The sequence below is a fragment of the Solanum tuberosum genome, unplaced genomic scaffold (genome assembly GCF_000226075.1).
Source record: "Solanum tuberosum cultivar DM 1-3 516 R44 unplaced genomic scaffold, SolTub_3.0 scf00119, whole genome shotgun sequence".
NCBI classification, from domain to species: Eukaryota; Viridiplantae; Streptophyta; class Magnoliopsida; order Solanales; family Solanaceae; genus Solanum; species Solanum tuberosum.
This window is the reverse complement of record NW_006239045.1, coordinates 680,378-694,913: the sequence shown is the minus strand read 5'-3', so window position 1 is coordinate 694,913 and position 14,536 is coordinate 680,378. Positions and strand designations below refer to the sequence as shown.

The window sequence follows — 14,536 nt, the reverse complement described above, 5'->3', positions numbered from 1 at the left end:
AAATAATATACGCACAAGAGATGTATGTGGTCAGTCCTCAGAATGTACTGAATATGGAGAAAGATGCATGATTATAACAAGATATATAGCATAATAAATCTGAAAAACATAATAATGCAATGACCAAGTAAACATAACTTAACTTTGATCATATGATTTCATAAAACATAGTATAAGTCATGCATTCTTCTTTAAATCATTATCATATCATAAGTCTTTGAGGAAGTCATAAGCCTTTGTGGGAAATACCATTAACCGACATAAACCATGTAAGTTATAATTGGAGTTCATTGTATTGTTCTCACACTGAAAAAGAAAGTCTTCTACTTGCCACGATAAGGATCATAATCATAAGCTTATGTGGATCCACTAGCTAGATTCAATTAAGACTAAGTCATACGGGGTGCTTAGTTTTGAGACAAGGAGATTGTTACTAAAAATGTAACACCTAAAACAGAGGCGTATCTAAGGGGGGGAGGGGTCATTGGGTTCACGTGAACCCATGATCTCCTCCCGAGATCATATATAGTAGTGTTATATATTTTTTAAAAATATTGAAATATAGATGTGTGAACCCACACTTGAAGTATCACATAATGCGATTATGACTGGGTGCACCTCTCTCCGCGAGGTCAGAAATTTGAATTTTATATTTATCTTGTTTTATTTTTCTTTCTAAAATTAGATAACACCTCTCTAAGTGGAAATTGGTGTGTGTATATATATATATAAGAATTAATTTTAGACCTATAATTTTAAAATTTTAACGGTTTTCAATAGTAAAACCTAAATGTCAAACCGATCAAATTTATATCATAGATCAACCTTATTATAACAGTGCACCCATCATTTCAAAATCTTAGATTCGCCTTTGACCTCAAACCTTGATAAGTTGAGTTGGAAAGAAAATTCTGAATTTTGGCTATTGGTGCATGTTGCACGAGCCCACCTACGGACCGTACAAGGTCATGCGGTCTGTACGAGGGCAGTCGTCGAAGAGGTATGAGAAAAGTTGAAAATGTCAAGTCCTAGAAGAATTCCTACAGACCACCATGACAGTTTGTAGAAGTATATACAATCCGTAGGAAGTGGTCATAGGAAGGGGGTCCAAACTTGGTGAGATTTTGATCGACTTTTGGGTTCTACGGTTAGGACCTACAGCTCGTAGAAGGGTCTACGAACCGTAGGAAGTTTTCGTGAAAAGTGATTGGAATTTCAGCCTCTAGTACTTTGATCTACGGATGATCAGGACGGTCCATAAAAGCTTGTACGAACCGTAGGTCACCTCTAGCAGTTTTTAAGTTAGGGTTATTTGGGCCATTTCTTATCTTTTCTACACCTAAACTATGTCGTTTTGACCCTATAACTAAGTCCTGTGATTGCTTTTACTCTTCAAAACCTACCTCTTTCCCCTTATTCACTCAAAATCCCTCAAGATTTTCTCTCTAAATTGTCTCCAAGGATTCTCTCAAGTGGATTAGGGTTCTTCAAACTTTCAAGTCTCTTCCTCTAATTCCAAGGCCCAAGTATGTGGGAAATTCATTAATGGATTCTCGTTCATCCATTGAGCCCCAAAGATTTCTCTATTTCCTTCCATGATTTCAACCCAAATTTCTAGGGTTTTATATGATTCTTCATGGCTTTGATTATTTATGATCCAATCAATTATATTTAATCTTATTATGCATGATTTGATTCAAATTACATGTTTTCAAAGTATTTCATATGAACCCATATTATACGTCTATCTTATGATCATGAGTTGAAGTTTTGAAATTATGCACACATTAAGAAATTGTAGTGACTAGTTACTATGATTCTAGGGTGCTTTCAAATAAAGTATCTCATGAGTTACGAAATTTGATTGCTTCTGAAGTATTCCTACTATGAAAGATTTTTGTGGCTTAGCCACCTCCGATTGAAGTGTAGTTTTACTAAAAAAAAAGATTATCATGATTTAAATGCTTTCAATTAAATGTATATAAATAGAAAACGGTATTACAAGAAAAAGGCAATAAGAAACCAGAAAATCTTAAGACTAATTCATTTCAAAATGTGAACAACAAAAATCACGAGCTTAAGCTGCTGCTGAAGCCTTTCCTGAGCCTTTTCCTTTTGGTTGCGTCTTCTTTTTCATTCCATGCTTTCTTGCATCTTTTTTCATTCTTGGATCGACAAGGACCTTTCCCTTGCCAACCTTAACTTGAACTCCTTTCTTTGCCACTACATATTCCCTTTCTGGTTTTTTTGTTGACGACGCCTTCCTGTATAGTTGTTCAATCATTTTTCTCTTTGAACCTTCAGAGATTTCAGTTTGGTCTGATATTGAGTTAGCTTTCTTCCTAAACTTCTCTAGCTTTCTATGTGCTGCCCGTTTCTTACGAGCTTTGGCTTCTGCAACCTTCTTTGCAGGCCGAGCATCAATTGCTTTAAATTGAGCTCTCATTGCAGCAATCTCCTCTTTTGTCACGGGTTTCACTGGCTGGAAATTTCTCTTTTCCTCATCAATGAACCACTTCGGCAACCCCTCATCGTGAAACATATATCTGTTGTAAACATCATCAATCATTTCTTCCCTAGGCCTTTTCTTCAGCGTCATTTTTGCTGTAGCCAATATTTCAGCCTTCGTGTCAATATCGTCATCAGATTCATCAGATGATGAGTCACTAGAATCAGTAGCAGGAGCAGGAACAATCTCAAAATCATCTGTCTTAGAAGCTGAGACCTGTAAGCCACCATTTGTTTTCCTCCTCGTCATATCCTTAGTTTCTCCCTGCTGTTTATCATTTTTTAGTTCCTTAGATTTTTGGATCTTCTTAGCCCCTCCATCTACTTCCATTTCATCATTACTGTCATACATGTCCAAGACATCCTGCTCTTCTGCTTCAGCAAAAGCATCTTGAGTAAACCACATCTTCACAATCTCCTCCTGAGTAGGTGCATCCTCAAGGGGCACAACAAGAGGGTTGACTTCATTATCTTCCATGTCACTCTCAGAGTCTTGAGCAGAATGAATCATTGTGCTATCATCATTGCCATCCTGAAAAAGAAAGAGCAGCACTACCATTAATGCAAAGAAAGACAGAAAAGAAAAACTTCTGAGTAACTTGAAGAAGCCATGTTAAAAAACATCCCACTTTGTACACATTTTTTAGATGATTTATGAAAGGTAATTGGAAAATTTAAGATAATGATCAAAATTTGATTCAATCCTTTTATGTAATCCTAGTTTAAGGCCAATCAGGATTTATTTAAATCAATTTGAATTTGTCTTTTGTTTTGGTAAAAACTGAATCTTACCAAATTTACAATCTCAGTTAATATTTATTTGAAATTTGCATGCCACTTTATTACAGCTAATGAGTTGTTGTAATATAGGAAATGAATGTAAATAATAACAAATCAAGTACTCCCTCCGTTTCACAAAGAGTGGCCTAGTTTGACTTGGCACGGAGTTTAAGAAAATAAAGAAGACTTTTGAATCTTGTGGCCCTAAAATAAAGTTATGTCAAATGTATAAAATTGCCCTTTAATCTTGTGGTCTTAAACATGCCACGTGGAAAGTTGAAAGTAAAATGTTACCAAAAAAGGAAAGGGGCCATTCTTTTTGAAACAGACTAAAAAGGAAAGGAGGCCATTCTTTTTGAAACGGAGGGAGTATATAGGAAGGATATGAAGTTGTGCCTAGTACTCCCTGGGGCAAACACAATCCAGATTTGGAGTGTTTTACAGATCAATTTTGATCCAGAAAAACAGGATTTAAATCTTTGCCAAATTAGAACAAAGCTCAAACAAGTTAGTTCCTACTAAATCCAGCAGAGCATCATCAATCAAGTACTAAAAGAATGACCTCTATTGAATTTATATACAAAGTACTTGTTGAAGGAAACAAGAAACTCAGTCCCATAGCAAAAGGAAACACGGAAAGAACTAAGGAGAGGATGTACTGATAAGAATTTTGTAGTGCAACTTAAACCTCACTTACCTGCAGATCATCCTTCAAGTGTGCTTGTTTGGATCGCTTTCTCTGTTTTGATTTACCTTCCACTCTACCCAAATACCGTTCATAAGCCTCATCAAATAATGCCTCAATATTATCATCATGTCTGAAAATGAAGGGAAAAAGAAACCTTGTAGCTTTAGAAGTTTACAGGCAACAATCAATTATAGAAGCAGATCAGCAAAAAGCTGGCCATAATACCTTCTGCATTCGTCTCCAGAGTCCAGATCACTGGATGAATGTCCCTGGGCATCCTCATCACTTTCATTGCTTACCTCAGTAGTTTCTTTGTCGTATTCACTGTTATCAACAGCTACGAGATCTTTCTTACCCTGAAATGTTTTTTCAAAAGCATGTGATATCTAGATGTAGATTTTCTCAAATACACAAGACCCCATATGGACGATGAAGAACAGAGATTTCAACCAGATTAACATTAAGGAAAAACAATTTCTCTGTAAAAGTCGCATCCAGTCCACTAGTGCAAATGATATAACAAAGAAGCTAAAGTGTGAAAATACCTTGATGGAAGATAGAGAGAACAAATCCTGATCACCATAACCATCCTCTGTCGCATCTACTTGTATCCCAAGTGCCTTGCGTGCTTTCTCCTGCAATCAGAAGAATAAAAGGGAAATAAATCAGTGAAATAGATCCCATGTGACTACTTCATGAATTTAGGAAAGTAACAGAAGTTGTTAGAGGGTACATATCAATTCAAGAAACCACTCCAAGACTTTGGTCGAGTGTTAAGAGCACAACAAGTGATGTGTGAATTAGGCGCTAGTCAGAGATAGGAATCTTTTCTCTTTCTTTGTTAATGATAGAGTTGTATTCTCCAGCACTAAGGGTATGCTGGCTACTTCCAAAAAGTTACAAGCTATTTCCGTAATTACATAGATCCTAGGAAATCCACAAACTGTTCTACTTCTTCTATACCATCTTCTTTACACCAAATATACAACACGTTAATGCAATTTTCTTTCACCTTCTGAATAGTGTTAGTAATATTCTCATGACACCTGAGGTTTCTTTCTCTCAAAATAGCCCACCAGAAACAAGCAGGTACTACAGACAACCTTGTCACAGGTTGAATCCGACAGCAGAGAAAAGCCTGGTGTTTAAGTGGAGAAGTGTAGCGGGACAGACCATCATCCACTGAGTTTCAAACCAAGAGCCGCTGGACTCAAGGGTTTCTCAGTTATAAAAAAATCAAAAAACCCTAATGTCAAGATTTCAACCAAATAATACTTAGTAGCAAGTTTAATTTTTCCCAGAACGCCCAGGTGTGAGTTTCAGTCATTGACCTACAGGCAATCAATTTAATATTCCACCTGGCTCTGAACTGCAACTTTTCCCAGGCTCTAGTTCGACTAATCAGTTTATAGCTAAGATACCCTGAAGAGAAGATGTTTAAGGGGGTATTCAGAAGACGGAGAGGAGCCACCATAAGTTTTTTCCAAACGTTGATAACTTGAAATGCATGAAAACGCACTTGTTTTCATAAGGGAAAAGCACAAAATTTCACAATTTGGGATACTTGTTTGTTCATTAATTCTTCTGAGCTCAACAGAAAATACCACTCCCCACATGATGTTTTATGGAACACATTCTTAACTATGTGTAAATAACAACAGCTAACCAAAACAGAAATTGAAAGAGACTTGGTGGAGCATATGCATAAACCTTGGCTCGTCTTTTTGCTTGAAGTTTCTTCTCTTTTTTCTGCTTTTTCTCCAAAATATTGGTTTTCTCCTCTATTTCATTGAGAACTCTTTCATCTTCATCTTCACCTTCATCTTCTTTGCTCTCACTTTCAACAACTGTTGGGGTCTTTATTTTTTCAGGAGATAAAGCTTTTCTTATCTGCATACGCCACCTAGAAAAAAAAAGGTTTGCATTAAAAAAATCATAAGAGGAACATAAAAGAATGAGAATAGAGAATAATGTAACTAAATTCAATCAAGAACTTTGAGCATCCCAAAACGGAAAGGTGCTAAAAAGGTTTCTGTTTCGTACTTTAAGAGATACTTGAAGTCTTGCTTTGCAAGAACACGCAAATCATCACATAGAGATTTAACCTGACACAAAAATTGAAGTGTAAGGCTAACGATAGCAAGCAACTACAGCATCTAGCAACAACAGGCTATAGCCTATAATAGACCACATGTAATATACCTCCTCTGTTGTGAGAGTGTGGTCTCTAATGGCCAAACAGGCAGGATCATCAGAGCTCATTGAAGAAAATGTACCAAGGACCTGAACAGGGTTATCAGACCATACAAAATCTGCAACTGAGCACACCTTCCTTAGGACTGTGGCTCCATCTTCGTACCTGCAAGGTTCATTTTATACAAATGTCATATAGATGCAAGTGTGATGGGATAATTCATGCATCTGGAAATAGAAAGAAAGAAATCAATTAACTCAAATCTTCGCCCAGATTAGCTCTAATAATGACAAACCCATTAGACTGAATCAAAGTTAACATCAATCATTTGAAAGCTGGCAATTAGTTAGAAATTCAAATTTCAAGGTAATAGCTACTGGAATGACATCATCTATTATTGATGGATAATAAAAAAGACCAGTCCCAGTATACTAGGCTAGCATTTGGCCATGAAATTTGATTGGATTATGAAGCTTCAAATCTGTAAATTTCAATTTTTGGGACTTCCACTCACAAAACTTCAAATTCCAAAATTACAACTTCAAAACCTATGGCCAAACGGGAGCTAAGAGGTTTCACATGTTGCCCCAACAATTATAGGCTCTAAAACAGACTAGTAGAAGTTGAGGCTGGAATTTATTAGTGAGGCAGACTAAGCAACCTGAGAGCTTCATTATCAACTCAGTCCAAAATTCTCATTAAAACATGCAAAGAAAAAGATTTGGAGAGTGAAATCTTCAGCATCAGACTGATAAACAAACATCCACTTTATTTTGATGGAACAAAATCAGTCATAATCCACCGGCCTGCGAGACCATGAAGAAAGTGAAGCAGGCCAAGTTTTAGGAAGAATAAAGAACAAACTGCTGCGATGCTGGGGACGCAGAAACTAAGAGCCCTCAATGGCCAAAGGCCAGATCCCCACACACTCACACCTTTCTCTCTCTGTCACCACACACTCTCTCTTCTCCCATTCATCATTTGACAATTTTACACTCTTTTCAGTGCTCAAACTACTTAGTAACCTCCCAACCTAGCATCATGGCCCATTGTCAGATGTTTGTTTTTCACTTTGCTAAAACTTCCTCAACAAAAATCTCACAAGAACTCAACCCATGTGACGAAACCAAAAGAAAAGGGAAAAAACAACTTATTTTTAGCAAACTGTCTTTCTCCTTGTATAATGTCACTGCATCTCTTCAAATGAATGGTCACCTATTATCATTAGTTAGCCAACAAAGACGGATTCAGCTTCTTCTCGTAATTCAAGCTCGTATGAGAAGCTGGTCAAGCATCCCCATAGATACTACATCTAGTGAGTTGTGTACTTGTCAAAAAGGACAAACACATCATCTGCTTCCCTGCATCAGTTGCACTACAAGGGCATATTCTAGGAAGTGTTAAAAGCAGACTGGTTCAGTTTACAAAGTTTGGTGTCCCAAAAATCTATACACAAAAAACATGTTTGTATCATTTGATTATAGTCAATGATGTCATGTTCCTTCTCATGGACTTGAAACAATTATTCAAATGCATAAATACACAGCAAAATAGGATATACCCATCACGGTGTCTCTTCTGCTTCGTCCCTCCGAGTACATCAATCACCTGATTAAGTACACACAAGAAGCTCAATTAGATTATAGGAGCGCCTATATGTTAAGGAAAAGGAAAGTGCACGGACCTAGCATGCAAAAGAGATAAAAGGGGGAGGGGGTTAAGGAGAGAGTGTGAGAGAGGACCATAGTTCAAAAACGAGTACCTTGGGGGGTTCTTTTCCTCCTTGAAAGAGGTGCTTTATATCAAGAAGTCGTGGATCGATCTTTGAAGGAGCTTTATATTTCAAACCTATAATATAAATTTCAGCAGATGCTGAACGACTGGCCGGAGGTTTGTCCACCTCAACTTTTTCAAAAAGCTGTAGATGAAACTCAAAAGTGAGGGATCATTTGATCCTTTATACTTGAAAATAAAACTTTGTATAGATGTGGAAAATTACCTGTCTTAGACAGTAAAGAACTGCATTATAATCTTGAGATCTGAAAATCTAAAAGAGGAGACCATATCAGTCTAATGTACAACTCTGTTTGTATGAGCATGAGAAAAAGTATTTTCATCACAATTACGCTCGAACAAATACAAATATTGATCACTGCCTCGCAGAAGAAAAAGGAATGAACCTAAAACTGTTATTTGAGGTTGCTTTTAATTGTAAATAATACCAATAGATCTGATACTAGAGCCAGACTCAACATTGTTAAAAAAGGCCAAGGGCTTCATTTTGGACAACTACATGTGCATGCCAAGAGTTTTGCCAACATATGAGGCAGGAAGTATGGCACAATAATTAATCAGTAGGTCATGGAAGATAGTTAAAGCAAAGATAAAACCCTCAGAATTCAGCCAAATACACCATTGGCTTCGGAGATGCACTCAACCATTCAAAAAAATACACTGATGAAACAATGAAAAGAAGGATATATTAAGGAAAAGATTACTACAAGAACATAGTTATTGAACAGGAAAATGACAATGTAGCGTTTAGATAGTTGGTAGCGATGTAAGATATGTAGTGCGCTCATTCCTTCACGAGGATCAACTTTAAAGGATGCACTTTGGTAAAGCTACAGCAGAAACACTCAAAGACTAATAGAATAAAATAGCACAGCTGTCGGGCAAGGTAAACCATATTAAGGAAATAGAATAATTTAATCAGCAACTCAGTTGAAATGAAATTTCAAAATTACAAGTCATATACTACATGACTCATCCCCGAGCACAAAGTCTTTTCCGCTTTGTCAACATTCATAATAACTTCAACAAGCTTAACATAATCGAAAAAGATTGATTTTTTAGCGACTACCTTTGTAATAAAAGTCCCTTTAGGTGCCAACAATTCAGTAGCAAGCTTAACCGAATCAATTACCAAAGAATTCTGACTAGTAGCTTCTTTAGCCCAAGCACCACCAATATTAGGGGAACCATCATGAAGAATCAAATCAAAAGCTCTACATCCATTCTCAGCCATAAGTTTCTTAATAGTTGAACGACATTTAGGTGTAGTGATATCCTGTTGAACAGAGATAGCACCGCGAATTGGCCTAATTGGATTCAAATCAACACCGATAACAAGACTACCAACGGGTACATGCCTAACAGCAACTTGCATCCAACCACCAGGTGCTGCACAAAGATCAAGTACTGATTGTGATGAACGTAGAAAACTAAACTTGGAATTGAGTTGGATAAGCTTCCATGCAGCCCTAGAACGATAACGCTGTTGTCTGGCAAGATGATAGTACTTGTCCAAACGATGCTTCCCTTTCACCTTCCCCATTTCGATCAAGAGGGTTTAACAAGTTTGCAAGGGTTTAGGCCCTGGCTGGCTGACTTTATATAGGGTTTTGTATATAAATAAAAAGTGACGTATAAAAAGGGTTTGAAGAGGTATTTTTGTTATTTAATTATTTTATTTCAGAATTATTATTTCATCAAGAAAAATTTAAAAGTTAGGGGTGATTATTCGTCGCTTCACATAAGAGACTTTAAGTCAATCTACAATCTACACCCTAAAAAGAATGTAGCAAGAGTAGTATCAGTGCACTACACATATCGGTAAGCATCATCCACCGATCAAGAAAATCATGCAACATAACATAGGAAACACATTGACAATCATGAAGATCCTATACCACCCACCCCAATCATCCTCATTCATTTTACTTAATAATCTAACCAACAAGATGCTTCTATTTACGGAACAAGTATATTGAGTAATTAGTCACATCAACTAATCTCATGAATCGATAACATACGAATAACATCATTACACACTCAGTCACCCTTTTTCCTATTGTACCGGTAATGCCCAATTACCCATGACAACCAATAGAAATCATAATGCACCAAACAATATCATAACATAACCCCACCCAAGATTACCACATATGTCACACTCTATCAACTATGACAAAATCATAAGCAACACAAGAGTTATACATAGCTCAACAAGTAAAGCAATCATCTCAAAATATGTTCACATAGATATACATCAACACCATTAATATACATATTTATTATCAATGCATCACACTCTCTCGAATGTTCACACACGCTAAGAATTTTATTTATGTTCAATAGTTATGACCTAGGGGGACCAACTTTATTTATATATCATGTCGTTGTGGTACGTATGAAAATATGTAACTACTCATTCGGAAGCTCACCTCGCTTCAAGCCTTTCATAAAATTGTAAGTCAATATGTCACCATTAGTATTCTCATAATGTAACTGCTCGTCTGGAAGCTCACCTCGACTTCGAGTCACTCATCAAACTATAAGGTCATATGTTACCCTTACCACTATCACACATATAACTAAGTATATCACAATTATAAGTACACTTGCAACAAAAGATATTCAATGATTTCATCAACTGTTTACTCATGCAATCTTAAGCATCACAATCATGTCATCAAGATCAATCATGTTTGAAGACCAATCAACATGCATTCAACTTAGGGATACACATGTATCCAGTCAAGTCTAACTCCAATTAACCTACGAAATCCTTTTCCTCATCATGATCAATAGCCTAGCAATGACTAAGTAATAATATTATACCCTCATGTCATCACTACGACAAGTTCGTCCTCGTTAATGGTAATTAAGCTTATTTTCTAGGTTATGAGTTTATGTAGTTCCTTTGACGTGATCTATCTTCACTTCCTTACCCTATAATTCAACACATAGATCGTATTAATACAAAACACCCATCAAGAATTTCATACAATAGCACATCAACACATAATTAAGTCTCTTTTACTTCTATATTTTATCCGGTCAAACGCCATGTCCACGGGCCTAATCATGATTCTCCAGTCAAACTTATATTATGCTCACATTATATAACCATACTCTACTACTCATAAACATTATATATCACATACGGACAACTTATCATAAAAGACTGTTCATTCCTTTGAAAAATGCAGTCATCTATGATACAATATGCTATATATTTATACTAATAAAACATCATAAAGAAATGACAATTTACTCCTTAAAAAAGACACAAGTTCTCTATGATGCCCATTGTATATATCATATATTGATAGGTTATTAATAAAGGACATGTTCATTTTTTCGAAATAAAACACTTCTCAGTTCTTTATGATATTAATATGATATACTGACAAAGTATCATAAAGAACTAGCTCATTCTTTCAAGAAAAGCACAATTCAATTACCTATGATATCCACATGGTATATACCATATACTAATAGGGTATCATGAAGGACTTATCCACATGATATATCCATGGTAGCAAGATATCATAAAAGTTTAAGTCATTGACGGCCCCTTAAAGTTGTTTGCATATTCCACTTACACACCTCAACAGACCCTTTTTCCTATTAGACACTCCAATCTTCAAAAATAAATACCTATCAAATATTTTTTTAACACATAATCATAAGAGGAAGTGCGTGTACTACACATGCACCTGATGTGGCAAAATAACAAATCAGATGAAGACACGTGGCATTTTAATTTAAAATAATTATAAAAATGAATTTTGAATATAAACAAATCTAAAGAAAAGAATTTCAACTTTAAAAAATAAAAATTAAAAAATTGTACACCCTCAATAATTTACTATTTTTATTTCTCTCTATGCCTTCTTTCTTACTTTCTTGAAAGATCTGTTCTTTTTTTTTTTTTATTGTGATTTCGAATTTGTTTTTTTTTTCTTCTCTATTTATGTTCGATTCGTGAAGAAGAAGGGGTGTGGGTCGGGGGAGATGAAAAGGAAGAGAGAAAATATTTAAATAATGGTCTTCATTTGTTCCGGCAAAGAAGATGTGAATGGTGGTCTCCATTTTTTCCGGCAAAAAAATGTAGATGATGATGTCCATTTTTCGATAAAGAACTGTGATGATGATCTCCATTTTTTTTGACAAAAAATGATGGGTTAATTTTACATCTGAAAAATTAAAAGTATAGTGATAAGAAGATTAAAAAAAAATGGCGGTGTATTCTTGTGAAGAAATGGTGCAGCAAGAATCTTATAGTGAAAGAGAGAGAAAGATAAAAATATTTTTATTTTTAAAAAAAATAATGAAAAAAAAGAAGAAAAAATTGAAAAAAAAAAGAGGAAAAATGTTAATAAATTAATTTCACGCGCCCAACAAGGTGCGCTTTACACTTTTTGTGCCACATCTGCATAAAGTGTCTAAGTGGTTCAAATTCGAGAGGGTATAGGTGTTCAATAGGTACAAGTCCTAGTTGAGGTGTCTAAGTGAATTATGCGGACAACTTCAAGGGGCTAGACATGACTTAAGCCTATCATAAATGACCGATTCATTTGTTCAAAAAAGATCTGTCATCTATGATACATATATGGTACATATTATATGTTGTCAGGATATCATAGAGATCGGTTCTTTCCTTAAAGATACTTTTTTGTTCTATATGATGGTACATATCATATCCTGATAGAGTATCCCATGAATTAATTTATTCATTAAACAATATTTATTAGTCCTCTTTGGTATTCAGATGATATAATCATATACAAATAAGGTATCAAAAAATTTATGCTTAATTTTGATATTTTATTATCAATTTTAACAAGTATATTTTAATAAAAGTAATTATTAAAAAATAGTCATGTTTTAGATATAAGTTTTGTTTTTGTTTGCAAAAGAGATTTTTTTTTAATAAAAATATATTTTTCATCAATGTACATTTAAATAAACAAACTAGTGGGTGTAGTATGTAGTATTTTTCCTATTTATTTTTATTATTATAGTTTAATTTGTATAATTTTCTCTTTTTAATAACCTAGAATAGTTAGTTTATATTTTATAATATTTAAAAAGAGGTTAAAACATATACAATTATAGAAATTGATAAAAGATCAGAAGAAGATAATCTAACCAGAAAAAAATAAAAATAAATCATGCTAAATAATACAAAACAAAAAAGGAGACAATAAGACAAAAAGAAAGTAAGACAAGAAAACAAAATAAGAGAAAGAATATCTGACAAAATTAGTAAGAGAGGAGGTAAATCAGGTAATTTTAATTCGCTTTAAATAGACAATTCCTGTATTTTACTATAATTTTTATCGTATTTGATATTATATTTAATTAAGTTTCATAAATTTGGCTATTGATATGTATGCCTATATATGTTTGAACGAATTTTTTCATCTAATATTTTGAGTTTTGATGCTAATTTTTCGGAAGTGAAAATTTATCATTTAATTTTTCGAATTTCCATCATTAAACATATTTCTTATTTGAATATTTACTATTTAACTTTTTTTCTCTTCAATTCCATTTTTTTTTAGGGGTAGATCTTTTGTCATGCCTCGAGCCTACAGCCTGGACGTGACCGGCACTCGAGAATCATTTGTCATCCCTAAGCGAACCCTTGGCATGGCTGACTACTTAGCGGAAGACTCACTCAAGCAATAACAGACTTAAAATAAAATTTTATCTAAGAAAAACTCAATTCGAATGTCTGAAAGTACTCATTGCAATAATTATAATAGTTTGCAAAATATCTTTAAAGGAAAGAAAGTACTGAGAGACTCTTCGACTCTACCTATATATGAAGCCTAGAATGTTTAAAATAGGTGTCGGGACAAGACCCATGAACCATAAAAAAAGCTAAATTGAAAGTAAACGTGAAGTCCTTCGAAAAGTGTAGAGCGATCTCAATGGAGCGCTTGTTGATGATCCTGAACACCTGTATCTGCATCACAAAAAGATGCAGGTCAAATGACGTCAGTACATTAAATGTACGAGTATGTAATATAGTCGAAGCGAAACAACTAAAAGAAAGGACAACAATATATAAAATATACTCAAGCTGGATGTAAAGAGATAAATGAGTTAAATCATTTAAAACTTTAAAAAATACTTATTCATCTCTACACTCAACATAATAAATATTATATGAAAATACACGTTAACTCTATTAGGAGATTCTCTAACTGATAATCATCACTATGAGTTAAATGATGATACAACGTCTCGCTCACGCTGCCAGAACTGTTCTATACCGTGCTGGGGTATAGAACCTCTCAACTAAGTGGATCCACTAAGCAATAAGGATCTATCTAAAAAGTATGATCCAATACCCATATTGGCAAGACATGGTTTATGAGGATTTTGAGTTGTTTGAACTCATCCCCATATCGGTGCTCGATACTACTCCTAATAATATATACTCTTGCTTAAATGTATATAACATACTATTTATTTGATTTGAGATAATTACTTAAACTATCCTGTTAAAAGAGGCAATTTCTCAAAAATATCTCTAAACTCATTGCTCATTTAGAAAACAATATTTC

The 14,536-nt window shown here is 34.6% G+C and overlaps 1 protein-coding gene across 1 annotated transcript; it reads right to left on the bottom strand.

Moving 5' to 3' along the window:
• Positions 1–1,949: 1,949 nt before the first annotated feature.
• LOC107061167 (putative rRNA methyltransferase) lies at positions 1,950–9,555 on the bottom strand. The gene is made up of 11 exons (XM_015310000.1): positions 9,034–9,555; positions 8,170–8,217; positions 7,933–8,088; positions 7,732–7,778; positions 6,179–6,335; positions 6,020–6,081; positions 5,687–5,879; positions 4,522–4,611; positions 4,202–4,332; positions 3,986–4,106; positions 1,950–3,040 (listed from the first exon to the last, which is right to left on the bottom strand). Exons 1-11 carry the CDS (start codon positions 9,505–9,507, stop codon positions 2,078–2,080), a joined length of 2,442 nt encoding a protein of 813 aa, XP_015165486.1. The 5' UTR covers positions 9,508–9,555; the 3' UTR covers positions 1,950–2,077.
• Positions 9,556–14,536: the final 4,981 nt, after the last annotated feature.

Coding starts and splice junctions, on each gene's coding strand:
- LOC107061167 (XM_015310000.1), bottom strand. CDS start 9,507: ATGGGGAAGGTGAAAGGGAAGCATCGTTTGGACAAGTACTATCATCTT. Junction 8,089..8,169: donor TTCTTTACTGTCTAAGACAG/GTAATTTTCCAC, acceptor TTTCATCTACAG/CTTTTTGAAAAAGTTGAGGT. Junction 4,107..4,201: donor TCTGGAGACGAATGCAGAAG/GTATTATGGCCA, acceptor CTTCATTTTCAG/ACATGATGATAATATTGAGG.